General features: G+C 43.3%; 1 protein-coding gene across 1 annotated transcript; it reads left to right on the top strand.

The window, feature by feature from the left end:
- The first annotated feature begins 321 nt into the window (after positions 1 to 321).
- LOC120942983 (up-regulator of cell proliferation-like) lies at positions 322 to 24,584 on the top strand. Its single transcript, XM_040355996.1, has 5 exons — positions 322 to 600; positions 4,527 to 4,625; positions 11,640 to 11,741; positions 18,983 to 19,066; positions 21,255 to 24,584. Exons 1-5 carry the CDS (start codon positions 441 to 443, stop codon positions 24,458 to 24,460), a joined length of 3,651 nt encoding a protein of 1,216 aa, XP_040211930.1. The 5' UTR covers positions 322 to 440; the 3' UTR covers positions 24,461 to 24,584.
- Positions 24,585 to 24,977: the final 393 nt, after the last annotated feature.

Below are 24,977 nucleotides of genomic sequence, written 5' to 3'. Positions count from 1 at the left end.
TTCAATTTTTTTTGGTCGTTTTTTACAAGACATAAAACGACGTTTTCCCCCACACACAGTCAATTAAAGTGACGTTTTTACAAACGTCATTTTTTTTCATCACATAAAGTGATGGTGTGTACGCGGCATTAGTGTTCTAAAATTATGAAACTGAAAATGCATTCATTTTGTTTTTGTTTTTATTTTGCATTTCCAAGCTTATCAACCTTTTACCCTTCTTAGGGAGTAAATGGCTCTAACTACTGACATTCCTATACATTATTTGTGTTTAAATAGAAGATTTATTTGAATTTCTTACAGCTCCACCGGTATTGAAGATAATAAGGATATCTGACAACGGAAATCAGGGGGATACGCTGCGCTGTGCTGTTACTGGTTTCTACCCCCCTGAAATTCACATTGATTGGTTGGAAGATGGAATTATTCTTGAACAATCTGTCATGGATAGAGTTATGACAAGTAAAGACCAATGCTATCAAACTAACAGTACCATTACAATTAATAAATCCAATACGCACCAGAGCAAGACCTACTCATGCAGAGTCCGACATGCATCTCTCCTTGAGCCTCTTCAGGAAGAGTTTCATTTTAACAAAACAGGTACTTTGTAAGGTTAAATTACAGTATATCTAACCCAAAAACAAAAATGTATTATCAACCCTTAGTCCCCATTCACACTGGGGCAACTCGTCAGGGGTGGCAGCCGCCTGACAAGTCGCATCCCGCTCTGTTCAATAGAACCGTTCTAATAGGAGTGACGCAAGGCGTTCCGACTTAGAAAAAGGTTCTTGTACGACTTTGGGGGCGACTCGTATTGACTTCAGTCGTGCCGCCCCAGTGTGAATGGGCTGCATTTGTTTTCTTTCCAGCAGGACATGTCTTGTCTAAGGGTGACAACACTCTATGTTGAATCCATTGAATCATCTGTGGAAAATAGGGAAGGTTGACTGTTCAGTCCAAACCTTGGTTTGGAACAAATTTTGGCTGTTCTGGCATTTGGATGAGTGCCTGAACCTTTGCCTGCTTGGCCCTCTGTTTGGAGGGAGCTGAACAACATATACAGAAGTGGTATTTCCCAGGTCCCGCTGTCAATGGTTCTTAAAAAAAACAGTGGGCGCCTGCTGCATCCATAGCAGCTGCATCTCTCACTGGCACATTAATTACATGGCCTGGAATCCTCAGCCACCAAAGCAAAGGGATGGGGATAGCAGTGACACCCTTGCCCAGATATGGTGAAAGGCCATACTTGGGTAATTACATGGACCAAATATGGACATGGCCATATATGACTACTAATGTCACCAGGGCCGCTGATAAGCCAGTACAACTGGCCCTGTTGTAGGGGGCCCCGGGCCAGCAGGGGCCCGGATGGCAACCCCCTTTAAAAAGAAAAAAAAAATATATTTTTTTTTTTAGGGGTCCGGAGGTCCCCAGGGGCCCGGAGGCCCACAGGGTCCCAGATGACAACTCCCCTTTTTTTTATTTATTTTTTAAAAAAAATATATAGATTTTTTTAATATATTTTTATTTTAATTTTTATTAAAGGGACATTTTTTTTTTAGAGGTCCGGGGTCCCCAGGGGTCCGAAGGCCCCCAGGGCCCCAGATGGCAACCCCCCTTTTTTTTATTTATTTTTTATAAAAAAATATATTTTTTTTCTAATATATATTTTTTTTTATTAAAGGGACAATTTTTTTTTCTTAGGGATACGGGGGTCCCCAGGGGCCCGGAGATCCCCAGGGTGCGGGATGAAAACACCCCTTTTTTTTTATAAAAAAATAAATACATTTTTATATATTTTTTTATTATTTATTATATATATATTATTAAAGGTCCCCAGGGCCCCGGATGGCAATCCCCCTTTTTTTATAAATTCTTTTTTTACATTTTTAGATATTTTTTTTATTTTATATATATATATATATATATATATATATATATATATATATATATATATATATATATATATATATATATATATATATTATTAAAGGTCCCCAGGGCCCCGGATGGCAATCCCCCTTTTTTTATAAATTATTTTTTTTTTCATATTATTTTATTTCATTTTTTTTTCTTTTTTTTCCTTATATATATATTAAAGGGCTCATGAGGTCTCCATGTGGCAAACCCCCTTTTTTTTTTTTTTTTTATAAATGTTTTTTTTTTTTAATTAAAGGGCCCAGAGGTCCCCAGGGCCCTGAATGGCAACCCCCCCTCCTTTTTTTTTTTTTTTTATAAATGTTTATTTATTTATTTTATATATTTTTTTTATTTTTATTTTTTCATTTTTCATTTTTCTTAATAATTTGTAAAGGGCCCCCCTCCGCTTCTCAATTCACGGCAGCCCCCCCCCCCCCCCGCTTCTCAATTTCAATTTCAGACGGCAGCCCCCCCCCCCCCCCCCGGTTCTCTGCTCCAGGTGCCTACCAATGCCGCCAATCCCGTAACGTGCTGCAGAGACAGTTTCAAGGCGGAGCTAAAGGCGGGACCAGGGGTGGAGCTGAAGGGGGCCCCGTCAGGTAAGCTGTACGGGGCCCCATGATTTCTATCAGCGGCCCTGAATGTCACTACTGGTATGGTTCGGGAAGGGAACTCACATTTGTCTTCTCCCTTTCTTGGCCAGCCAGGCTGAATGCTATGGTATAGATTCCTAGTGGGACCTTATGAATTTTGGGGGACTTTTGAAGGGGTTCTGTTTGTCTTAAAAAAAAATACAAGAAGGGAAATGTCATTTGCCAGCAATTCAAAGTGACTGTAAAGTCATGTTTTATAATAACGTTAATAACAGATATGTCATACTTACCCGCTGTGTGTAATAGTTTTGCACAGAGTGGACCCAAACCTCCTCTTCTCGGTTCCCCCCGCTGGCACTTTTGGCAACTCCTCTTCTTGGTGGAAGCCCATAGGGGGTGTCATCTGCATCCATAGACACAGATAGGGCACAGTTGGGCAGGGCACTGGATTGAGTGATGTATCAGGTAACAATGAGGGGGAGATACTGTTGTCTAAACATTCACCGGTGTCTTGTCAGGTGATTTGACAGTTCCAAATTTACATGACAAGTCACATCCCATTGCTGGGAATGGAATCATTCATATTGCCGCGTCTCGCAGTGATTATGAAAAAATGTTCACTACTTTTAATGATTTTATTGAGATTTGCATAGACTTCTGTTAAAGGGGTTGTAAAGGCTCGTCTTTTATTTTCTAAATAGGTTCCTTTAAGCTCGTGCATTGTTGGTTCACTTACCTTTTCCTTCCATTTCCCTTCTAAATGTTATTTTTTTCTTTGTTTGAATTTTTCACTTCCTGTTTCTCCTCAGTAAGCTTTCCACCATCAACCCGAGTGGTGGTTAGTCAGCCAGAGCAGCTTACTGAGGAGGAACAGGAAGTGAGAAATTCAGACAAAGAAAACAAAGAAAAAACAAAAAACATTTAGAAGGGAAATTTAAAGAAAAAGGTAAGTGAACCAACAATGCACGAGCTTAAAGGAACCTATTTAGAAAATAAAAAACAAACCTTTACAACCCCTTTAAATGAAGTTGCAAGCTGCAATGAAATCGCACCAATCTGCAGCTTTGAAAAGGCGCTGAAGTAGCAACATTTTAAACCGCACTGGTGTGAACCAGGGCTAATGCACGGAATGCATTGGGGTTAAAACTGGAGAGGCAGAATGGTGGTCTGCCTATGTAAACAATGCAGACCAGCGTTCTGTCAGAGAGGAAGAGAGAGATCTTGTGCTCCTGTTAATCAGGAACACAGATGTCACTCTTCCTCCAGTCAGCCAGCCTCAGTGTGAAAGGGGCCTTAGTGGGGTTGATTTACTGAAGGCAAATAGGCTGCGCACATTGCAAGTGCAGTTGCTCCAGACCTTAGTAAATGAACAGAAGCCCTGCTGACTTCTATTATCCAATCATGTTTTTTTTTCTTGCACATGATTTGGTATTCTTTGCAAAGTGAAGCCTTACCTCATTTGCTAAGCTTCGGAGCAACTGCACTTTGCAAAGTTCACGTCTGTTTGCCTTTGGAAAACCAACCCCAGTGTGTTAAATTTTATTTACATGTTTTGGTCAAATATTGGTGGCGTTAGCGCATCTACTTTTTTAAACTGTTGTTAGTGTTTGTATTAAGGCACAGGAGTGAGGGGGTTGGGGCAAAGCCATGCTGTGTGTCTATAGATGCACACAGCCCGGTTTATGTGTGAGCACACATCTTTCCCCATAGCAAGTGGCTTCATATGGGGGCACACAGAGAAGAGGAGGAGCTGAGAGCGCTGGTGGGGGACCCCAGAGGAGGAGGAAAGGGGTGCAGGTAAGTATAAACCTGTTTATTTTTAAATTTTAAAAAGGGACTTTACAATCATTTAATTTCAATCCAATCAGGCAGACCCGTTTAATAAATAGGTATCACAACACCACAAAGTACATTATACTTGTTGATACTTAAAGTGAAAGTTCCAAATATTAGGTAAATTAACGCAATGATTTCACTTAACTTAAGTGTAATGTTTTTGTTTTTATTTTACAGAGTCATCCATAAAATATACCCTGGCTGTGCCCATTGTGTTGAGTGTATTTGTACTTATACCAATAACTATCTACGGAATGAAAAAATACAGGAAAAAAGGTGAAAAAAACCCTCTCAAATTAAAATGTATTAAAGAAAACCTCAACTTTTGTTAAAACATTAAATATAATTCAATTTACCGTATATACTCGAGTATAAGCCGACCCAAATATAAGCCGAGGCACCTAATTTTACCACAAAAAACTGGGAAAACTTATTGACTTGTGTATAAGCCTAGGGTGTCCATCTGCATGCCTCACTGTGCCTCACTTTGCCTCACTGTGTCCATGCCTCACTGTGCCCATGCCTCACTGTGCCCATACCTCACTGTGCCCATGCCTTACTGTGCCCATACCTCACTGTGCCCATGCCTTACTGTGCCCATACCTCACTGTGTCCATGCCTCACTGTGCCCATGCCTCACTGTGTCCATGCCTCACTGTGCCCATGCCTCACTGTGTCCATGCCTCACTGTGCCCATGCCTTACTGTGCCCATGCCTCACTGTGCCCATGCCTCACTGTGCCCATACCTCACTGTGCCCATGCCTCACTGTGCCCATACCTCACTGTGCCCATACCTCACTGTGCCCATGCCTTACTGTGCCCATACCTCACTGTGACCATGCCTTACTGTGCCCATACCTCACTGTGCCCATACCTCACTGTGCCCATGCCTCACTGTGCCCATGCCTCACTGTGCCCATACCTCACTGTGCCCATGCCTCACTGTGCCCATACCTCACTGTGCCCATACCTCACTGTGCCCATGCCTTACTGTGCCCATACCTCACTGTGCCCATGCCTTACTGTGCCCATACCTCACTGTGTCCATGCCTCACTGTGCCCATGCCTCACTGTGCCCATGCCTTACTGTGCCCATACCTCACTGTGCCCATGCCTCACTGTGCCCATGCCTCACTGTGCCCATGCCTCACTGTGCCCATGCCTCACTGTGCCCATACCTCACTGTGTGCATGCCTCACTGAATCCATGACTAGACTGACGTTTAACATGCGAGTCTATGGAAGGGGTACCCGGCTTTAAAAAAATCAGTGCTCCCCGGCCGTAGGCGCAAAAAGGTGACTCGTGTATAAGCCAAGGGGGGGGCATTTTCAGCACAAAAAAATGTGCTGAAAAACTCGGCTTATACTCGAGTATATACGGTACTACACAATTTGTTTTGCAATGGTATTAAAAATTACCTTCAGTTAATCTCCAGAACTGAAAACCAAATCTTAAAATATATATATATGAATGAGCAACTTGTATAGCGCTACAAATGCAAGCTAAATCGCCTAAAGGAATGTATTGTTAATGAGCAGAATTTTCCTAAAGCGGAGTTCCAGTCCCCCAAACATTTTTTTTAACCACTTTAAGCACTTACACACCTTCCTGCCCAGGCCAATTTTCAGCTTTCTGCGCTGTTGCAATTTGAATGACAATTGCGCGGTCATGCTACACTGTACCCAAACAATTTTTTTATAATTTTGTTCCCACAAATAGAGATTTCTTTTGGTGGTATTTGATCACCTCTGCGTGTTTTTTTTTGTGCAACAACTAAAAAAAGACCGAAAATTTTGAAAAAAAATAAGTTTTTATTTTTTTCTGTTCATTTTTTTGTAAATAAGTAAGTTGTCTTCTTCAATTACGGGTACTGATTTGGCTGCACTGATGGGCACTGATAAGGTGGCACTGATGGGCACCGATGAGGTGGCACTGATGAGGTGGCACTGATGATGGTCACTGATGGGCACTGATAGGCGGCACTTTTATGCGGCATTCAAAAGCGGCACTGGTATGCAGCACCCATAGGCGGCACTGATGGGCACTCATAGGCAGCACTGATGGGCATTCATAGGCGGCACTGATGGGTACCCATAGGTGGCACTGATGGGTAATTATGGGTGTTACTGGTGGGTACTTATGGGTGGCACTGATAGGTGGCACAGGTGGGCACTGGTGGGCACTGATAAGTGGGCACTGATGGGCATGGATGGGCACTGAGAGGTGGCACTTATGGACACTGAGAGGTGGCACTTATGGACACTGAGGGGTGGCACTGATGATGGCATTGCTGGGCATCACTTGTTTTATGTTTGCCAGTCAGTGCCCATGTTGCCAGTCAGTGCCCATTTGTGGGCACTGATTGGCATCTATTGTGAATACTTTTTAACATGTGGATGGCCATGGGGTACATACCTGGCCATCCACATGTTGCCCCCTTCCCTGGTGGCTTCCCTGGTGGTCCAGTGTGGGCATCCGCGGGGGGGCTACGCTGATAAACAATCAGCGTATACCCCGCCTGTCAGCAGAGGCGTCGATCGGCTCTCCTCTACTCGCGTCTGTCAGACGCGAGTGAGGAAGAGCCGATCAACGGCTCTTCCTGTTTACATCGTGATCAGCTGTGATTGGACACGGCTGATCACGTGGTAAAGAGCCTCCGCCAGAGACTCTTTACCGAAATCGGATATGCAGGGTGTCAGACTGACACACCACATCACTGATCGCCACGCTGTGTGCCCCCATGGGAGTGCGCCGGCATGTTATCCTGCTGGACGTCAATAGACGTCAAACGTGGCGTCGATGCGCAGCAGAGAGGACCCACCCGCTCCAAAGGGGGAGAGGGGAGGTCCCATGGTGCGCATCGCAACTCCCGGAGAGAGACGTGAGACAAAGCTCAAGGGTCCCAGGCCAGGAGTCACCATGCCCACACCAGGTGGGTGGGCAGGCCAGAGGTGCTGAAAAAAATAATAAAGTAACAGTGATAAGCCAAAAACGTGTATGCTGTCCCAAACAAACATGTATGGTATATAGTGATCCAATAAAGGGAGCTAATTGAATATCAGGTGTGAATGACCGCATACAATTAGAGTACCCGACTACCAAATATCAGGCCCAACTACATGCTGCATGCCTCCATCCCTAATATGCTTGTGCAAATAGATTTACATATCAATATACCATTTTCTGGCTCTCTGCTGACTGCGTGTCTCATTTAAAGTCCCACCCCCCCTTTCTCTTCTATCATATTTATTGCACTTTTACTTTCTTGAAAAATAGTTTTATTAATCACAGATCTCGGAAACAGGCAGGTTCCATTTTGGCTGTGGGTATCTGAAGCCCTCTTGTGTTCATTTCCTGGACTTCTGTGCATGCTCAGTAATGCCTCAGCGGGACCATCTTTACTGACAGGCATCGGCCTGTTGTAGCGGCTGCCCCACCAACCACAATCATCAGTGAAGTGGTAACAGGGCCAGGCTGCAGCTCAGCACAACTCAGGCAGTGGCAGTGTGACGGGAAGGAGAGAGAGCGTCATCTGCAAATAATTTGAGATTTCGGCAGTAGGCGATTCGCAAGGACTCCTGGGATACGTGACGCTGCTATCCCAGGACCCCTTGCAAATCGCCTAGTGACGTAATCGCCTAGTGACGTAATCACCTAGTGACGTAATCGCCTAGTGACGTAATCGCCTAGTGACGTAATCGCCTAGTGACGTAATCGCCTAGTGACGTAATCGCCTAGTGACGTAATCGCCTAGTGACGTAATCGCCTAGTGACGTAATCGCCTAGTGACGTAATCGCCTAGTGACGTAATCGCCTAGTGACGTAATCGCCTAGTGACGTAATCGCCTAGGCGAGGAGGGGCGATAGACAAGAAGAAATAAAAGAAAAAAGGTATTTCTAGGCAAAATATGTTTTATTAAAATGCCAATGTGAAAAAGGATTAGCTAAGGAGATGGAATATAGAGAAAGTTTAGAAAATGGGTGGAACTCGGCTTTAACTAGTTTTTCTTTAAAAATGATTGTATATATGCTACACTATTATTCATATTGTGAACATGAAAATCAAACCTTTAAAATGATGCACATTATTATTTGTAATTGTGTGATATATGTCGCGTATGTAATTCCATCCATCATGTATTGTATATTGGCAGGCTGTTTTTTGTACACTTTTTTTATTTTTAAACTGGCCCAAGGTTAGGCATCTTATCTCACAAAAGTCAGTACACCCCCTCACATTTTTGTAAATATTTTCTTCTATCTTTTCATGTGACAACACTGAAGAAATGACACTTTGCTACAATGTTGTTTAGTGAGTGTACAGCTTGTATAACAGTGTAAATTTGCTGTCCCCTCAAAATAACTCAACACAGAGCCATTAATGTCTAAACCGCTGGCAACAAAAGTCAGTACACCCCTAAGTGAAAATGTCCAAATTGGGCCCAATTAGCCATTTTCCCTCCCCGGTGTCATGTGACTCGTTAGTGTTACAAGGTCTCAGGTGTGAATGGGGAGCAGGTGTGTTAAATTTGGTGTTATCGCTCTCACTCTCTCATACTGGTCACTGGAAGTACAACATGGCACCTCATGGCAAAGAACTCTCTGAGGATCTGAAAAAAAAGAATTGTGTCTCTACATAAAGATAGCATAGGCTATAAAAAGATTGCCAAGACCCTGAAGCTGATCTGCAGCACAGGGGCCAAGACCATACAGCGGTATAACAGGACAGGTTCCACTCAGAACAGGCCTCGCCATGGTCCACCAAAGGGGTTGAGGTCACGTGCTCAGGTTGTCTTTTGGGAAATAGACGTATGAGTGCTGCCAGCATTGCTGCAGAGGTTGAAGGGGTGGGGGGGGTCAGCCTGTCAGTGCTCAGACCATACGCCGCACACTGCATCAAATTGGTCTGCATGGCTGTCGTCCCAGAAGGAAGCCTCTTCTAAAGATGATGCACAAGAAATCCCACAAACAGTTTGCTGGAGACAAGCAGACTAAGGACATGGATTACTGGAACCATTTCCTGTGGTCTGATGAGACCAAGATAAAGGTATTTGGTGTCAGATGGTGTCAGGCGTGTGTGGGGGAGGGGCCAGGTGAGGAGGACAAAGACAAGTGTGTCTCGTCTACAGTCAAGCATGGTGGTGGGAGGGTCATGGTCTGGGGCTGCATGAGTGCTGCCGGCACTGGGGAGCTACAGATCATTGAGGGAACCATGAATGCCGACATGTACTGTGACATACTGAAGCAGAGCATGATCCCCTCCCTTCAGAGACTGGGCCGCAGGGCAGTATTCCAACATGATAACCACCCCAAACACACCTCCAAGACCACCACTGCCTTGCTAAAGGAGCTGAGGGTAAAGGTGATGGACTGGCCAAGCATGTCTCCAGACCTGAACCCTATTGATCATCTGTGGGACATCCTCAAACGGAAGGTGGAGGAGCGCAAGGTCTCCAACATCCACCAGCTCCGTGATGTCATCATGGAGGAGGGGAAGAGGACTACAGTGGCAACCTGTGAAGCTCTGTTGACCTCCATGCCCAGTGCTGGAAAATAATGGTGGCCATTTAAAATATTGACACTTTGGGCCCAATTTGGACATTTTCACATAGGGGTGTACTAATTTTTGTTGCCAGCGGTTTAGACATTAATGGCTGTGTGTTGAGTTATTTTGAGGGGACAGCAAATTTACACTGTTATACAAGCTGTACACTCACTACACAATATTGTAGATACAAAGTGTCATTTCTTCACTGTTGTCACATGAAAAGATAGAAGAAAATATTTACAGAAATGTGACTGAGGGGTGTACTTACTTTTGTGAGATGCTGTATATATACAGTGCACTTTGGATTTGCTTTTAGTAAATAACCCCCATTGTGTTTTTTCAAAATTGTCGCTCTATTTTTGTTTAGAGCCCAAAAAATAAAAACCGCAGAGGTGATCAAATACCACCAAAAGAAAGCTCTATTTGTGGGGAAAAAAACTACACCAAGTTTGTTTGGGAGCCACGCCGCACGACCGCGCAATTGTCAGTTAAAGCTACGCAGTGCCGAATCGCAAAAACTGGCCAGATCCTTAACCTGCATAATGGTCCGGGTCTTAAGTGGTTAAAAGTCAGCAGCTGACTGCTCTATTTGTGGGAAAAAAGGACATCAATCTTGTTTGGGTACAGTGTAGCAAGACCGTGCAATTGTCAGTTAAAGTGACCCAGTGCCGAATTATAAAAAATGCTCTGGTCATTAAGGGGGCAACCACTTCCATACCGCGCCTATTTTGGCACTTCTCTCCTACATGCAAAAATCATAATTTTTTTGCTGGAAAATTACTTATTACTTATTATTTTTCAAACGCCTTTTTTGGGGGGAAAAAACAGCTTCATGAATTAAAAAAATAACAAAACAGTAAAGTTAGCCCAATTTTTTTGTATAATGTGAAAGATGATGTTACGCCGAGTAAATAGATACCTAACGTGTCACGCTTTAAAATTGCGCACACTCATGGAATAGCGCCAAACTTCAGTACTTAAAAATCTCCATAGGCGTTTTTTTTTTTTTACTGGTTACCAGTTTAGAGTTACAGAGGAGGTCTAGTGCTAGAATTGTTGCTGGCGCTCTATAGCACGCGGCGATACCTCACATGTGTGGTTTGAACAGCGTTTACATATGTGGGCGGGACTTACGTGTGCGTTCGCTTCTGAGCGTGAGCTACCAATGCCTCTCATCTGGCGCTGGCAGATTGTTTCTCCGGGTCTCCGATGGCACGGGAGAGCCCAGAGAAGCACCGGATGGCGGCGGGAGGGGGAGGACGTCGCCCCGTCGCCTATTAGAGCGATCAATCGGTGGAACTGCCGCTATGATCGTTCTTATGGTGCACAGGATTTCCGGCTGAAGAGATGAATATCTGAATGATGCCTGTAGCTGCCCCCCATCATTCAGATATCACCCACTGAAACCCAGGACGTCATATGACATCCAGTGGTAGGGAAGTGGTTAATAAATGAAATCATCATTTAAAATTGCATTTTGTTTTGCTGTGGTTATCTTTTTTGATATCAAAACTTGTAGGATGATCTGAATCATTAAAGTGTGACAAATATGCAAAACAATTAAAAATCTGAAAAGGGGCAAATACTTTTTCACAGCACTGTATATATATATAATTATAACAATAAAATTGATCCAAATAGAGACTGGATATCAAGCCTATGATATTGCCCAAAAAGTATTTTAATGTGTAAACAACTATGATTTATTTCATCTGGTAAAGTCAATCTCTCATTCCCACAGGATACACAGATACTGAAGCCAGTGGAGAACCCAGCAGTAAAACTGAAGCAGTGAAAAACATTCATGGGGAGTTTTCAGAGACCAATACCTGGTACACAGAAGGTAAAGTGTCATGGTCAAAATGGGTGAGCAGTTTAGGGTGACTGAGATGGATGACCAGGCTCAGGAATGGTTTTCTAACTTTGTGAGAAGGTTACCAACTACATGGTGGCAGGAATACGTGTAGCGCTACCCCCTCAGGAGCCGCTGATTGATTTGGGAACGGCGTATTGAGTTACCTCTATGTGTTGTCTAGGGGTGAAGGTAGTGAGTAGAGCAATAAGCGAATGTCCAATTCGTAGATGAGGTTTTCTGAATGCTTTTTTTCTTGGCCCAACACGACCAACATCAAATTGAGGTAGACAGAAAAGGTTGATGAAGTAAAGGAACTTTGCGGTATCAGGCTTTGGATAGTAGAAAAGCAATCCTGCTTTTCTGTAATAGTACAGTTTGTCGCCACTCCAGCCAGAGTGGGTGAAGTGCCCCCGGACAGACTCCTGCCACAGGCCTGGCAGCCGGAGCCTCACTTTAAGGTTGCTGGGAGGAACAGGCCTCTGCCACAGGCCTGGTACTTGGATGAGCTAAATGATTGAGCAAATCCTCCCAGTAATTAGAGTTAGGGTCACCGGCTGACAGTGCAAGTGTACCTGTCAATGTTCCGGTCACCAGATCCCTGATGGTTCGTTTAAGCCCTTTTGGATAACCTGCCTCCGGGTTCTCCTTAAGCCGATCCCCCACCGAACGGCATACAGCCTGGGATCTCCTCAGTAGAAGTGGGGACCCAGTAAGTCACTGGGGCCCCTTGGTAGCATCAGTTGCTCCAGACCAGGAGGGCCCAGAGTCAGGAACTCTGCGTAGCACGCGAACCCAGGCCAGGTAGGCCATAGTGGTGGGGCCCACAATGTGCGCACACCCTAAAGGTGGGTGCCGCACCTGGAACCAGGAACCCGCGAACTACCAAGAACAACGGCCTCCGCCACAGAAATACCCCTTCCCAGCATGCCCCACGAGGGAAAACTCCTCTAATTGGCTGCTGAGAAGAAGCGGCTCCACCTGGACCTCTCTGGCGCCACCTGCCGCCCAGGGATGGTACTGCATCCCTAGAACGCAGACTGACCCACAGAACAATCCGGAATTGGCGACAGTCAAATTTAACAAAATTAAGAATGAGAGCAACTTATCTCTCTTATTCTCCCACTAACTTTAGCGTAGTGCCCTTACTGAAAGTAAGGGCACTACATACGTATTTATTGCTAGTCTAGAGCACCATCACACGTGAAGCAGTGTGCCCTGCAGACAATATCACTATTTGAATTAAGGGGGAGGGCAGTGCCGATCCTGACCTCCCTGGGGCCCTAAGCAAAACGACATGTCACATTAAAGTTGAGAAGCGGGGGGGCTGCTGACATGTCACATTAAAGATTAAAGTTGAGATGCGGGGGGAGGGGGTGTTCTGCTGTCGGAAATTACATCTTGCATTAAAGTGAGAGGTGGGGGGGTGCTGACTTCTTACCTCTTCTCCCATGCAGCCAGTGAGTTGAGAAGCGGGGTGAGAGGCCGAAAATTACTTCTCACCAGGCGGGCCTCTAGTAATTTGGGAGGCCCTAAGTGGCTTGCATAGTGACTAGTGAGCATATAGGGCAGATCGGCCCTGGGGGGGGGGGGGGGGGGGAAGGATTGCACAGGTTAAGTATATGTAAACCCCAACAAAGAACTTCTCTTATTTGCTTTCTTTTCATCTGAAAAAATATACCATTGAAAGCAGTTTGTGAAAGGAGGGTGGAGTAAGGGTTATGGAGATAAGGAGAGGGGAGGAGATGAGCAGAGGTCTTTGAACTTTGTAAACCATCAGAAGTAAAGTAGGCAGGGCTGACACCATGTTCTTAGAAATTCGGTTCTGAAAATACATTCTGGGGAATTCATAAAAAGTGTCTAAAGCCCTGTACACACGGCCGGGAATCCTGTCAGGAAAAAAACGTTGGTTTTCCTGACGGGATTCCTAGCAAACTTGCCTTGCAAAGCCGTGTCTACAGACGGCCATTCAAAAGAACTGCTGATCTTTTGAATGGCAAGAACGCGGTGACGTCATCGACTACGACGAGCCGGCGTCTCGTAACATTCGATGTCGTCAAAGCCATCTTACTAAACCCCACACTAACTTTGTATGCTACCACGCATGCGTCAAAGTTTTGTCGAGCATGTGCGGTTTTCTGAGCATACAGACGACCGGTTTTCTCGGCAGGAAACACTCTGCTGGGAAACCCGACGGGAAAATAGAGAGCAGGTTCTCAATTTTCCCGTCGGGATTCCTGGCCAAATGCTCTCCTGGCAGTGTGTACGGGGCTTAAGATACTCTTTAGAATTCCTGAGGCCAAAGTATTCATACAGACACCATGTCCCCAGTGAAATTGAGCTTCATCCTGTTGTTGCAAATGTTTTACAGACAGTACAGCAGTGGGGAGTTTTTAACCACTTCAGCCCCAGAAGGATTACCCCTTTCCTGACCCGGCCATTTTTTTGCGATACATCACTGCATTACTTAAAGCGGATGTGCCACTAAAAAAATATATTAAAAGCCAGCAGCTACAAATACTGCAGCTGCTGACTTTTAATATAAGGACACTTACCTGTCCTGGAGTCCAGCGCCGATCGCAGCAGATGACGAGCCGATCGCTCGTCACCCTGCTGCTCCCCCCTCCATCCACGGTGAGGGAACCAGGAAGTGAAGCGCTCCGGCTTCACTGCCCGGTTCCCTACGGCGCATGCGCGAGTCGCGCTGCGCCCGCCGATTGGCTCCCGCTGTGTGCTGGGAGCCGAGTGTTCCCAGCATACAACGGGGGACGGACGGGAAGCGGAGGAAAAACCCGTCCTTTGCCCGTATCGTAGGGCCGGAAGTGGGTGCAGATACCTGTCTGTAGACAGGTATCTGCACCCCCCTCCCCCCTGAAAGATGTCAAATGTGACACCGGAGGGGGGGAGGGTGCCGATCAGCAGGACTCCACTTTAGAGTGGAGATCCGCTTTAACTGACAATTGCACGGTCCTGCAACGTTGTATCTAAACAATTGATGTCCTTTTTCCCCACAAATAGAGCTTTTATTTGGTGGTATTTGATCACCTCTGCGGTTTTTATTTTTTGCGCTATAAACAAAAAAGGGCGTCAATTTAGAAAAATATATATATATATTTTTTACTTTCTGCTACAAAATATACTCAAAAAAATGTAAAAAATCCAAATTATTCATCAATTTAGGTCAATATGTATTCTGCTACATTTTTTTTTGTAAAAAAAATCCCAATAAGCGTATATTGATTGGTTTGTGCAAAAGTTATAGCGTCTACAAAGTTTAGGATACATTTATGGAACTTTTTTTTGCTAGTATGGGAGGCGATTAGCGATTTTTAGCCAGACTGCAACATTGCGACAGACAAATCACACTAAGTGTCACTTTTTGAGGACCAGTGACACCAATACAGTGATCAGTACTAAAAACAATTCACTGTCACTGTAGACTGTAAAAAATATTGTGCTGGGTCTACTCAAAAAAATTGAGTCAACTATTTGCATCAGCTTTTTGAGTGCTGTTAACTAAACGTATTTTTGTCTGATTCATTAGACTTTTCATGTTTTCAACTTTGTTGTTTTAATGTTTTAACCAACTAAATTTTTTCCAGTTTATAGACCATAGGTTTAAGTTAGGAATACATACATTAAATTATTTAAGGTACTTATGAAGCACCGTCAATTTACGCAGCACTTTACATATACATTGTCATCAGTCCTTGCCCCCAAGGTACATCTCGCATTCATTTACTAGGGCCAATTCAGACAGTAGCCAATTACTCTACGAGCATGTCTTTGGAGTGTTGGAGGAAACCCACCCAGGCACAAGGAGAACATGAAAACTCCAGGCAGGTAGTGTTGTGGTGTGGTTGGGATTCAAACCAGCAACCCTTTTTCTGCTAGGTGAAAGTGCTAACCACTAAACCACTGTGCTGCCCTATTAATGGTGTGGAATCATAGTTTTAAGTGATATTAACTTACTTTTTCTTGTAACTTACTCAATTGTTTTAAGTTGGTAAAATGTATTTTCCAAATGCATTTGATATGTTGCTCCCTAATGTTTAGGCAGGGTTGCTATTAAATTTAGTTGGCAGGCAATAATTGTCTTGGCCAATTGTTAGGAGGTCAATTGATTTCCCCCTAATTCTGGAATTACTGCACTTCTCTCTTCTGTCGCTAGATGGCTGGGTACCTGGCGACATTAAATAAGACAAGTGCATTGCAAGGACAGATGAGGAATGAATGGGGTGTCTCAGCCAATGGGCAGGGATTTTCTTGGGTCCCTAGGCCTGCTGGGAGAACCTATTTATTTGGGTGGAGTCAGGTGATAGGGTTTTGTGCCACCTGGATGGCTGTCTGGGTGGACGTGTGTCGTATTGCCCCGGGTTGCTAGGCCAGAAACCTAAGGCTGTCTGAGGGCCTATCCAAAAGCAGGAAAAGCAGTGTAGGGTTGGGACTGCGGGCTTGCAGTCCAACCAGAAGTAATGGTTCCGCAGGCCGGGGAACCAGTTTTGGTCGGAGGTAGAGGGGAAGCTGTCACCACAAAGGGACCATCCACCTTGTTACCGGAGATCACAGTGAGTGTAGCTGAGGCCAGTACCAGAGCAGGCGTCTCGCTAGCCAGGGACGGTGAAGAAGTGGGAAAACTTCAGCAGGTGCCAAGTCAGGGACCCAGCGGGACAGCAGAAGTGACGCTTGTGGAGTGCCAAGCCAGGGACCTAATGTTTGAGCAGGGGTGAAGCTTGAAGAGTATCTGTGAGTGCCAAGCCAGGGACCCAGCAGTGAAGCGGGGGTGACACTTGAGGAAGATACTGAGTGCTAAAGTGAAAGCTCTCAGGGGATCCAGTGGCTAGTGGATCTGAATTCTAGTGAGAGAGACCGGGAGCTCGTTGAGTGAAGACCCACAGCGAGTGAGTGTGGGATGAAGAGAACTGTTCGTGTTGCAGAAGGTTGAAAACCTTTACTGTTAGTAACAGCTACAAGATTGCTGCCATAGGAGACAGTGGTCCTGCCTATACAAAAGATGTGCCTGGCTGGAGGCCTTCACCTGTATAACTGTCTACATATAGAAGTCTCAGAGTCTGCCAATTATCTTTGCAACTACCTAAGGGTGTCCTGGCCCTAATCCTCTCTCCCACAGTTCTGTTTAAGAGACAATATAGAGACAATAAATCTCTTTGCATTCATTAAGTGTCTGGCGCCCACCTGTTCATCTTGCATTACACCCACCATGCCTTGCAACCCACATAATTTCTATCAGTATACTAATGACACTGGCAGAGAAGGGGTTAACATCAGGGGCAATCAAAGGGTTAAATGTGTCTCTAGGGGGTGCTTTCTAACTGTGGGGGGTGTGCTTTGACTAAAGAGCAGAAACACAAGATCTCCATTTACCCCTCTGGCAGAACGTCGGTCTGTCTTGTTTACATAGGCAGACCGCTGTTTTGCCTGTCTTTAGAATGATAGGTGGGTCCAATCACAGCGGGAGCGGGTCGCTGATGGTGCGCGCACGCATGCCCCAGACCCCATGCACAAAATCACGTACAGGTAAATATATTTGCACAGGAGGGCCGCCCTGCCGCCATATATCTGCGTGGGTGGTCCTTAAGTGGTTAAGTTGGGTGGCCAAAGCCTGATGAGGAGTCACAGACTCCTCATCAGACACTATTCCCCCTTCTTTTGGACGATCAAGCTGAAAAAACAGCAGTCGTCTGGCTCCAAATCAGCACTCTCAGCCAATGTCAGAGAGTGCTGATCGGAGTGTTCTGGCGGGGGAGATCGCTGAACTAATATTGGATCGCTAGTACAGCAGCTCTGATTGGAGCTGTCCGTTTTTTTTTCGTTCAACCTGTCGGGTTGAACGAAAAAAATAACCAGGCATTAGAGTTGATCTTAATTACCTCCTGTTTCATTCTCTATGAACTGAAGGTAATTTATGTACAGTGCCAGAAAGGTGATGTTAGGGATTCATTTAATTCCCCTGACTGTTTTGTCTTGTTAACCACTTAAGACCCGAACCAATATGCCGGTAAAGGACCTTGCCCATTTTTGCGATTCGGCACTGCGTCACTTTAACTGACAATTGCGTGGTCGTGCGACATGGCTCCCAAACTAAATTGGCTTCCTTTTTTTCCCACAAATAGAGCTTTCTTTTGGTGGTATTTGATCACCTTTTTATTTTTTGGGCTATAGACAAAAATAGAGCAACAATTTTGAAAAAAAAATCTATATTTTTTACTTTTTACTATAATAAATATCCCCCAAATATATATATGAAAAACATATTTTTTCTTCAGTTAGGCCGATACGTACTCTTCTGCATATTTTTGGTAAAAAAAATCGCAATAAGCGTTTATCGATTGGTCTGCACAAAAGTTATAGCGTTTACAAAATAGGGGATAGTTTTATGGCATTTTTATTATTATTTTTTTTTACTACTAATGGGGGCGAACAGCGATTTTTTATGTGACTGCGACATTATGGCGTACACATCGGACATTTTTGACACATTTTTGGGACCATTGTCATTTTCACAGCGAAAAGTGCTATAAAAATGCTCTGATTACTGTGAAAATGACACTGGCAGTGACGGGGTTAACCAGGAGGGGGCGCTGTAGGGGTTAAGTGTGTTGTAAGGGAGTGTTCTTACTGTGGGGGGCGTGGCTTTGCGTGTGACATCACTGATCATCGTTCCCTAACACAGGGAACAGACGATTACTGACAGCCGCACTAGGAAGAACACTCACCTTACCCCGTTCTTCCTCTCTGTGACCCGATCGCGGGCCACTGGCGGCGATCGGGTCCGCGGGTCCTGCGGGCGCGGTTACGGAGGATAGGACCGGGTCATGAGCACGTCGCCGTTGGTGCGCTCGCGACCCGCGGCTGGACATCTTAAAGGGGACGTACCTGTACGTCCATGTGCCCAGCCGTGCCCTTCTGCCGACGTAAATGTCGTGTGGCGGGCCTCAACCGGTTAAAGAAGAAGTTATGAGCACACAATATTTCTGGAACATCAACAGATATTTTTTTTTCTCCATTCGCAACATGTAGAGATTTACCAAATATATATATATTTTTTATTTTGCCTTGACATAAACTTTAAGTTTAAAAGCAGTAAAACTCAGTAATACACTCAGCCTAACTGGTAATCCATGTGTACAGCTTATGATTGATGTGAATTTTTTTTTTTCATACAAGTACCACATACACATGTGCACTAAAATCTCTTTGTAATCCTACAGATGAAAAGCCACTGCTTGGAAGTGAATCAAACAGGACTAGGACACCATCCTTCAGTAAAAATAGCCACAATGATGATAATACAGGTGAGATATGAATATTACTAAAGGAAAATGCAAAAAAAGTATTTCTTCAATTAACTTTGCTTTTTCCTTAGCCTTTTTTTTTTTGGTGTATATTGTTGACATTTAACGTTTTCTTTTTACACAATAGGGAACAACCTGAAAAACTGAAAGCATCTATGTTGCTGAAATAGACATATAAAATAAAGTGGTCCATGCTGTGTGCTGTCCTACCACCCCTCCTATATCACCACAGTTTCCTGTTATGATGTAGAGCAGGGTGTCAAACTGGCTGGGTGTCCCATCGTGCCCCTGCCTGTGGGAGTCATGCTTGTAACTGTCAGCTTTGCAATGCAATGCCTCATTGGACTTGTAGTTCTGCAACAGCTGGAGGGTCGCCATTTTAACACTTGTGATGTAGAGGCTGAAGGGATAAAGCAACAAGCACAGTGGGGAAGCAGGATTCCCACATGACCAGAAGTGTTTAATTCTGAAAAATCTCTGGCTGAAGGTTTTTCTGTTTTAAAAGGAGTGTGGGCAGCAGGAAAGGTGAATATTCCATATATTCTTTGCAAGGGCCACTTTATTTTAGATATTTATTTTAGCAATGTGGCCACTTTAAAGAGACAATACCAGCTTGCATCCAGTGTTTAGAGTGCAAACGCTGATATTTTGACACCTTTTTGCTATTGTCTAAAAACCTTACGCAAGGAATCCAACTGTCAACTTGAATTTTTTTTGTTGTATCTTACTTTTCAAGATGCTATTTTTACATAATTTTCACTTTGACAATAAACTACAAAAAAAAATACAAAAAAAATTAATGCTTAAAACTGAGCTCCAGTCTCTGAAGTGAAAATTAAATCAAAAACTGTAGCTGCTGGCGGCTGAGTCGAATGACGAGTCGCCCCAGTGTGATCCAGCTCTAAGACTTAAAGGTAAAGTTTATCCAGGGTAAATCCGATTGCCTCTCGGGGGATCAGGAAGGAATTTTTTCCCCTGCTGTAGCAAATTGGATCATGCTCTGCTGGGGTTTTTTGCCTTCCTCTGGATCAACTGTGGGTATGGAGTTGGGTGTATGGGATTGTACTGTGTTTTTTTATTTTGTTTGTTTATTTTTTTGTGGTTGAACTGGATGGACTTGTGTCTTTTTTCAACCTGACGAACTATGTAACTATGTAACTTGAGTGAAAAGGGCTTGAAGGGATTTGTTGTCTGTGCACTGTTTTTTTTTGGCCTTGAGAACCCATGACAAGAAGATTAGGACAAACTGCCACTCACCTCTGTGTAAGGACACAGTACACTCTTCCACCAACAAAGATTTAGCGCAGTGGATTGTGAAAATTGGGTCCTTAAAGTGGTGTTCTGTCCTCCCCCTCCAAAAATTTAAAGTCAACAGCTACACATACTGTAGCTGTTGTCTTTTAATATTAGGACACTTGCCTGTCCTAGAATCCAGCGATGTCGGCACCACAGCTGATGTTTTCATCAGCTGTTGGGTGCTGACGCCGCCAATGCCAGTAGGGGAACCCAGCAGTGAAGCTTCACGGCCAAGTCCCTACTGTGGATGCGTGAAGTGCACTACACTCTCTTACTGGCCTGGCAGCAGGGGAAGAAGGAGGGGCCAAACTTCTGATGTACCTCGACACGGCGAGGTCAAACTAAAGTGAGGAAGGGGACCTGTCAAAAACAGGTACCCGTTCTGCCCTCCCCCTCGAAAGGTGCCAAATCTTGCACCAGAGGGAGGAGGAGACAGATAAGTGGAAGTTCCACTTTTTAATGGAACTCCACTTTATATATAAAGTACAGGGGACAGGTGTGTGTAATGCACAGAGTGCAGAGGTCAGGAGTGCATATAGCTCAAGGCCCAGAATATCTGTCAACATTAGCTGCTACACTGTCTAACAGACACTCTGGGAGGGGTTTGGAGCCCAGTATCCCCCTTTATCTAAGCCCCTGGTTTGTTTAACCTGAGCTTGTGCAGTTTTGTTCTCTTTTTTGGTATATGAATGTCATAAAGATTTTCCATTTTGCAATAACATTAACCAAAAACATAATCTAATTTTCCAGTTATGTGAGATCCTGCCACCATCCTGCCACATTTTAGTCTTTCTGTACATCAGTTTAGTAAAAAAAAAATGTTTCCTGAATGAATGTTTTAGGTCATGTACACTCAGACACAGTTAATTAAATAATGTATCCTTTTCTTCAGGACCACTTCGAGAGTTTCTGTTGATGCTTGGGTTTGAAAATAGTAGAACCTCAAAACTGTCACACAGAGAACACCTACAAGCTGAAACTGGTAAAAAGTTTGATATTGGGATATTAAAGGATGTTGCCTGGCACATACTACACAAAATTATGGCTCTTAACAGTACTGCACGAAGCATAAATCTAGATAACACAAAAGAAACAGAAGATGATGGGGAGTTTACTGTGGAAAATGTATTTGATGACACTGAAGAATCAAATTCTCTCCATGCTCTTGATGTTATATGTGCCCTCCTGCATTGTTCTGACCATTTTTTTCAACAAGAGATAATAACAAAGATGTCTATGTGTCAGTTTGCTGTCCCTATACTATTGCCTGCTGGTAAAGGGTACCATTGCACCTTCATGCTGTGGACATTGAGAGGTATAGTGAAGAGATGGAAATCTCAATATCTATCTGAAAATGGAGAATTAGTAGAAGACAGCTTGGTGAACAAATCAACACCAATATTTTCTTTTATGAGGTTTGGAGAATATTCCATATCAAAATCCCAAATTTTGAACCAAATCATTAGCCCAGAAGGGCAGCATCATGCCTTCTTTATACATAGAGATATGAATGGTGGAAACACAAAAAGAAAAATCTCTGATGGATTGGTGGAATTATCTTGGTATTTTCCAGCTGGTAGTAGTTTAGATCTCTTCCCCAAACCCCTATACATTGCAAACCTACGAGGAGACCTTCAGAGTAACAAAACACAAACCCAGTTCCTCAAGAAGATTTCAGCAACTGTCTTTATATTTGTTGATAATGCAGAAGTAGCCAGCAAACATTTCACAGATATTGATATTTCAGATGCAAATTATTTTTTCATTGTGAGTGTTCACTCTGAAATAACAAAAAGGAGCTTCAAGAATTTCCTAGAGAAGTTGTCACAGCTAAAAAATAACAACTATCTCTTCACTGTGTGCAAAAATAGTGCAGGGAAAAAAATCTGCGAATATCTGCTAAAATTATTTCCAGATCTTATGGTGAAAAAAAGAATTCTGGTATTGGTACCAAACAGATCTCCAGACATACAAATAGCCAAAAAATTGCAGTTAATTATAAAAGAACAAATGACAACTGAACTAAATTGCAATACACTTGAGAAACTTTCAAATGTGGCTCATGAAACTGGAATTCATATTGATGAAGAGTTGAAGGAGTGTAAGAATGCAAGAAAACTGGCAGAGGCCATTACTAAAGATATAAAGGATGTAGCAAGTTATAAGAAGGAAACAATGAAACTACAGGGAGAATTGTGGAAACGATTGGCTACCATTGAAAAAAAAATGATCAGAATGTCTAAGCAAAATATCATGTCTGAGGAGGAATACAAGTCAAAACTTCGTAGGGAAATTTTCAACTTGCGCAAACAACAAAGTCAGCAGAAACTTTCTGATGGTATGAAACAATTTCTAGAGGCACTTAATTGTCTGTCTCAATTAGAAATACATTATTTCTTGTACTGGATGAGGTTTTATCTTGACCAGCTGTCCAGAAAAAATATATTACAGTCACATCTTCAACTGCATCAAGACAAAAGTGTTGGTGAAAGTATAACTGAGAGAAATCTTGGAATTGAACATTTTTTACGTGAATTAGGACAATTTTATGAAGCTAACGATTGGATGTTGAAGCATGGAGAAACTCTTTTAAGTTCCAATCAGTTTAGTCGTTTCCCATCAATAGCTGCTGATCTGTTGCTGGATGGCTTCCCCTTGGAGCTTATTGATGGAGTTGCTTCCAACATCCCCATACAGTGGATTACTGATGTCTTTATTGAGCTAGACACCAAGTCAGGAGGAGAATGCAGATTAAAAGTAGTAACTGTGCTTGGAATGGAGAATACAGGAAAATCCACTCTTCTGAAAGCCATGTTTGGCATTGGCTCGGTGGCCAAAGGAGGATGTACAAGAGGAGCCTTCATGACTCTTTGTAAAGTTCCAAAGAACTTTCAGGGGGAGTTGGGCTGTCATTTTATTTTGTTGATAAATACAGAAGGCCTGAGAGCTCCAGAGTTGGCCTCACTGGAGGATAGCTACAAACATGACAATGAACTCGCAACATTAGCAGTTGGGTTGAGTGATGTCACTATTGTCAATATATCCATAGACAATAAATCAGATGTGAAGGACATTTTGCAAATTGTTATCCATGCTTTTATAAAGATGAAAGAAATTAGGAAGAAACCCAGCTTTTTGTTTGTTCATCAGAATGTCAGCAATTTGTCGGCTCATGACCAAAACGTAAGAGATGAACTACTAATGGAGGAACTTGACATAATGACAAGAAAAGCAGCAAAAATGGAGAATAAAACTGATGTCACAAAGTTCTCTGATATTATGGAATATGACACCAAAAACCACAACTGGTATATCCCTAACTTGTGGCATGGAGTCCCTCCAATGGCCTCTATCAGCACCGAATACAGTATAAAGGTTTCTGAATTTAAAAGTCATTTGTTGACGGTTGTAAAACAAAAAGCATATTCTGAGTGTCATCACATCAGAAACTTTACCACATGGATACAAGATCTGCGGGATAAAGTCAAGTATGAAAAATTCATTTTCGAATGTAAAACCAACATGGGAGCCTCTGAATATGATACTTTATGGAAACAGTTTTCAAAATTAGAGTGGAGCTTCAGGGAAGCAATGTACAGTTGGATGGCTGAGACAGAGAGAGCAATACAAAGTCAGACGACTGATGTGCAAAAAGATGAGTTATGGAGCCTTCTACAGAAAAGTCTAAAGCAAGAGCTACAAGAGCAAGCAGATACAATGAAAACATCGCTGAATGAATACTTTGAAAGGGAAGTGCCATACAGTTTGTCAGAAGTAAAATTGAAAGAGGAATTTGAGGTTAAGATATCAGAAATACAGAATTCAATGCAGTTGTACCTAAACAACAAGTGCATGGAACTTGTCTGTTATCAAACCGCTAGAAGTAAGTACGAAAACATGCAAAATATTTGTGAGAAGAGGAGGTCACAGTCCATTGGCCAAAGCAAAGTCAACGAGTGTTCAGAAAAACTTGAAAAGTCACAAGATGAAAAAACATTAGAAGAACTTAAATTAGAGAGCGAGAAAATGCTCAGTATCCATAAACTGATGCAGGAACAGATTGATACATTTGATTACACCAGTAATCAACTTGGATGATTTGGACAACAGTGTGAATTAAGATTTAAAAATTAAAGTATCTAAAGCCTAATTGTTTAACCACCTCAATGCAGGGCACTTAAACCCCCTAACTGCCCAGGCCATTTTTCATCTTTCAGGGCTGTCGCACTTTGAATGACAATTGCACGATCATGCAACACTGTACCCAAATAACATTTTTATAATTTTTTTTCCCCACAGATAGAGCTTTCTTTTGGTGGTATTTTTTATTTCTTGCACTATAAACAAAAGAAGAGGGACAAATTTGAAAAAAAGCACAATATTTTCTACTTTTTGCTATAATAAATTTCCAATTATTTTTTTTGAAAACTATTTTTTTTTCTCAGTTTAGGCCGATATGTATTCTTCTACATATTTTTGGTATAGAAAAATGCACTGATTACTGTGTAAATGTGACTGGCAGGGAAGGGTTTAACACTAGGGGGCGATCAAGGGGTTAAATGTGCATCCTAGGGAGTGATTCTAACTGTAGGGGGAGGGAACTCACAAGGGGAGG

Source organism: Rana temporaria, chromosome 6 (assembly GCF_905171775.1).
Source record: "Rana temporaria chromosome 6, aRanTem1.1, whole genome shotgun sequence".
Classification (NCBI taxonomy): Eukaryota; Metazoa; Chordata; class Amphibia; order Anura; family Ranidae; genus Rana; species Rana temporaria.
This window is presented reverse-complemented; position numbering and strand designations above follow the sequence as displayed.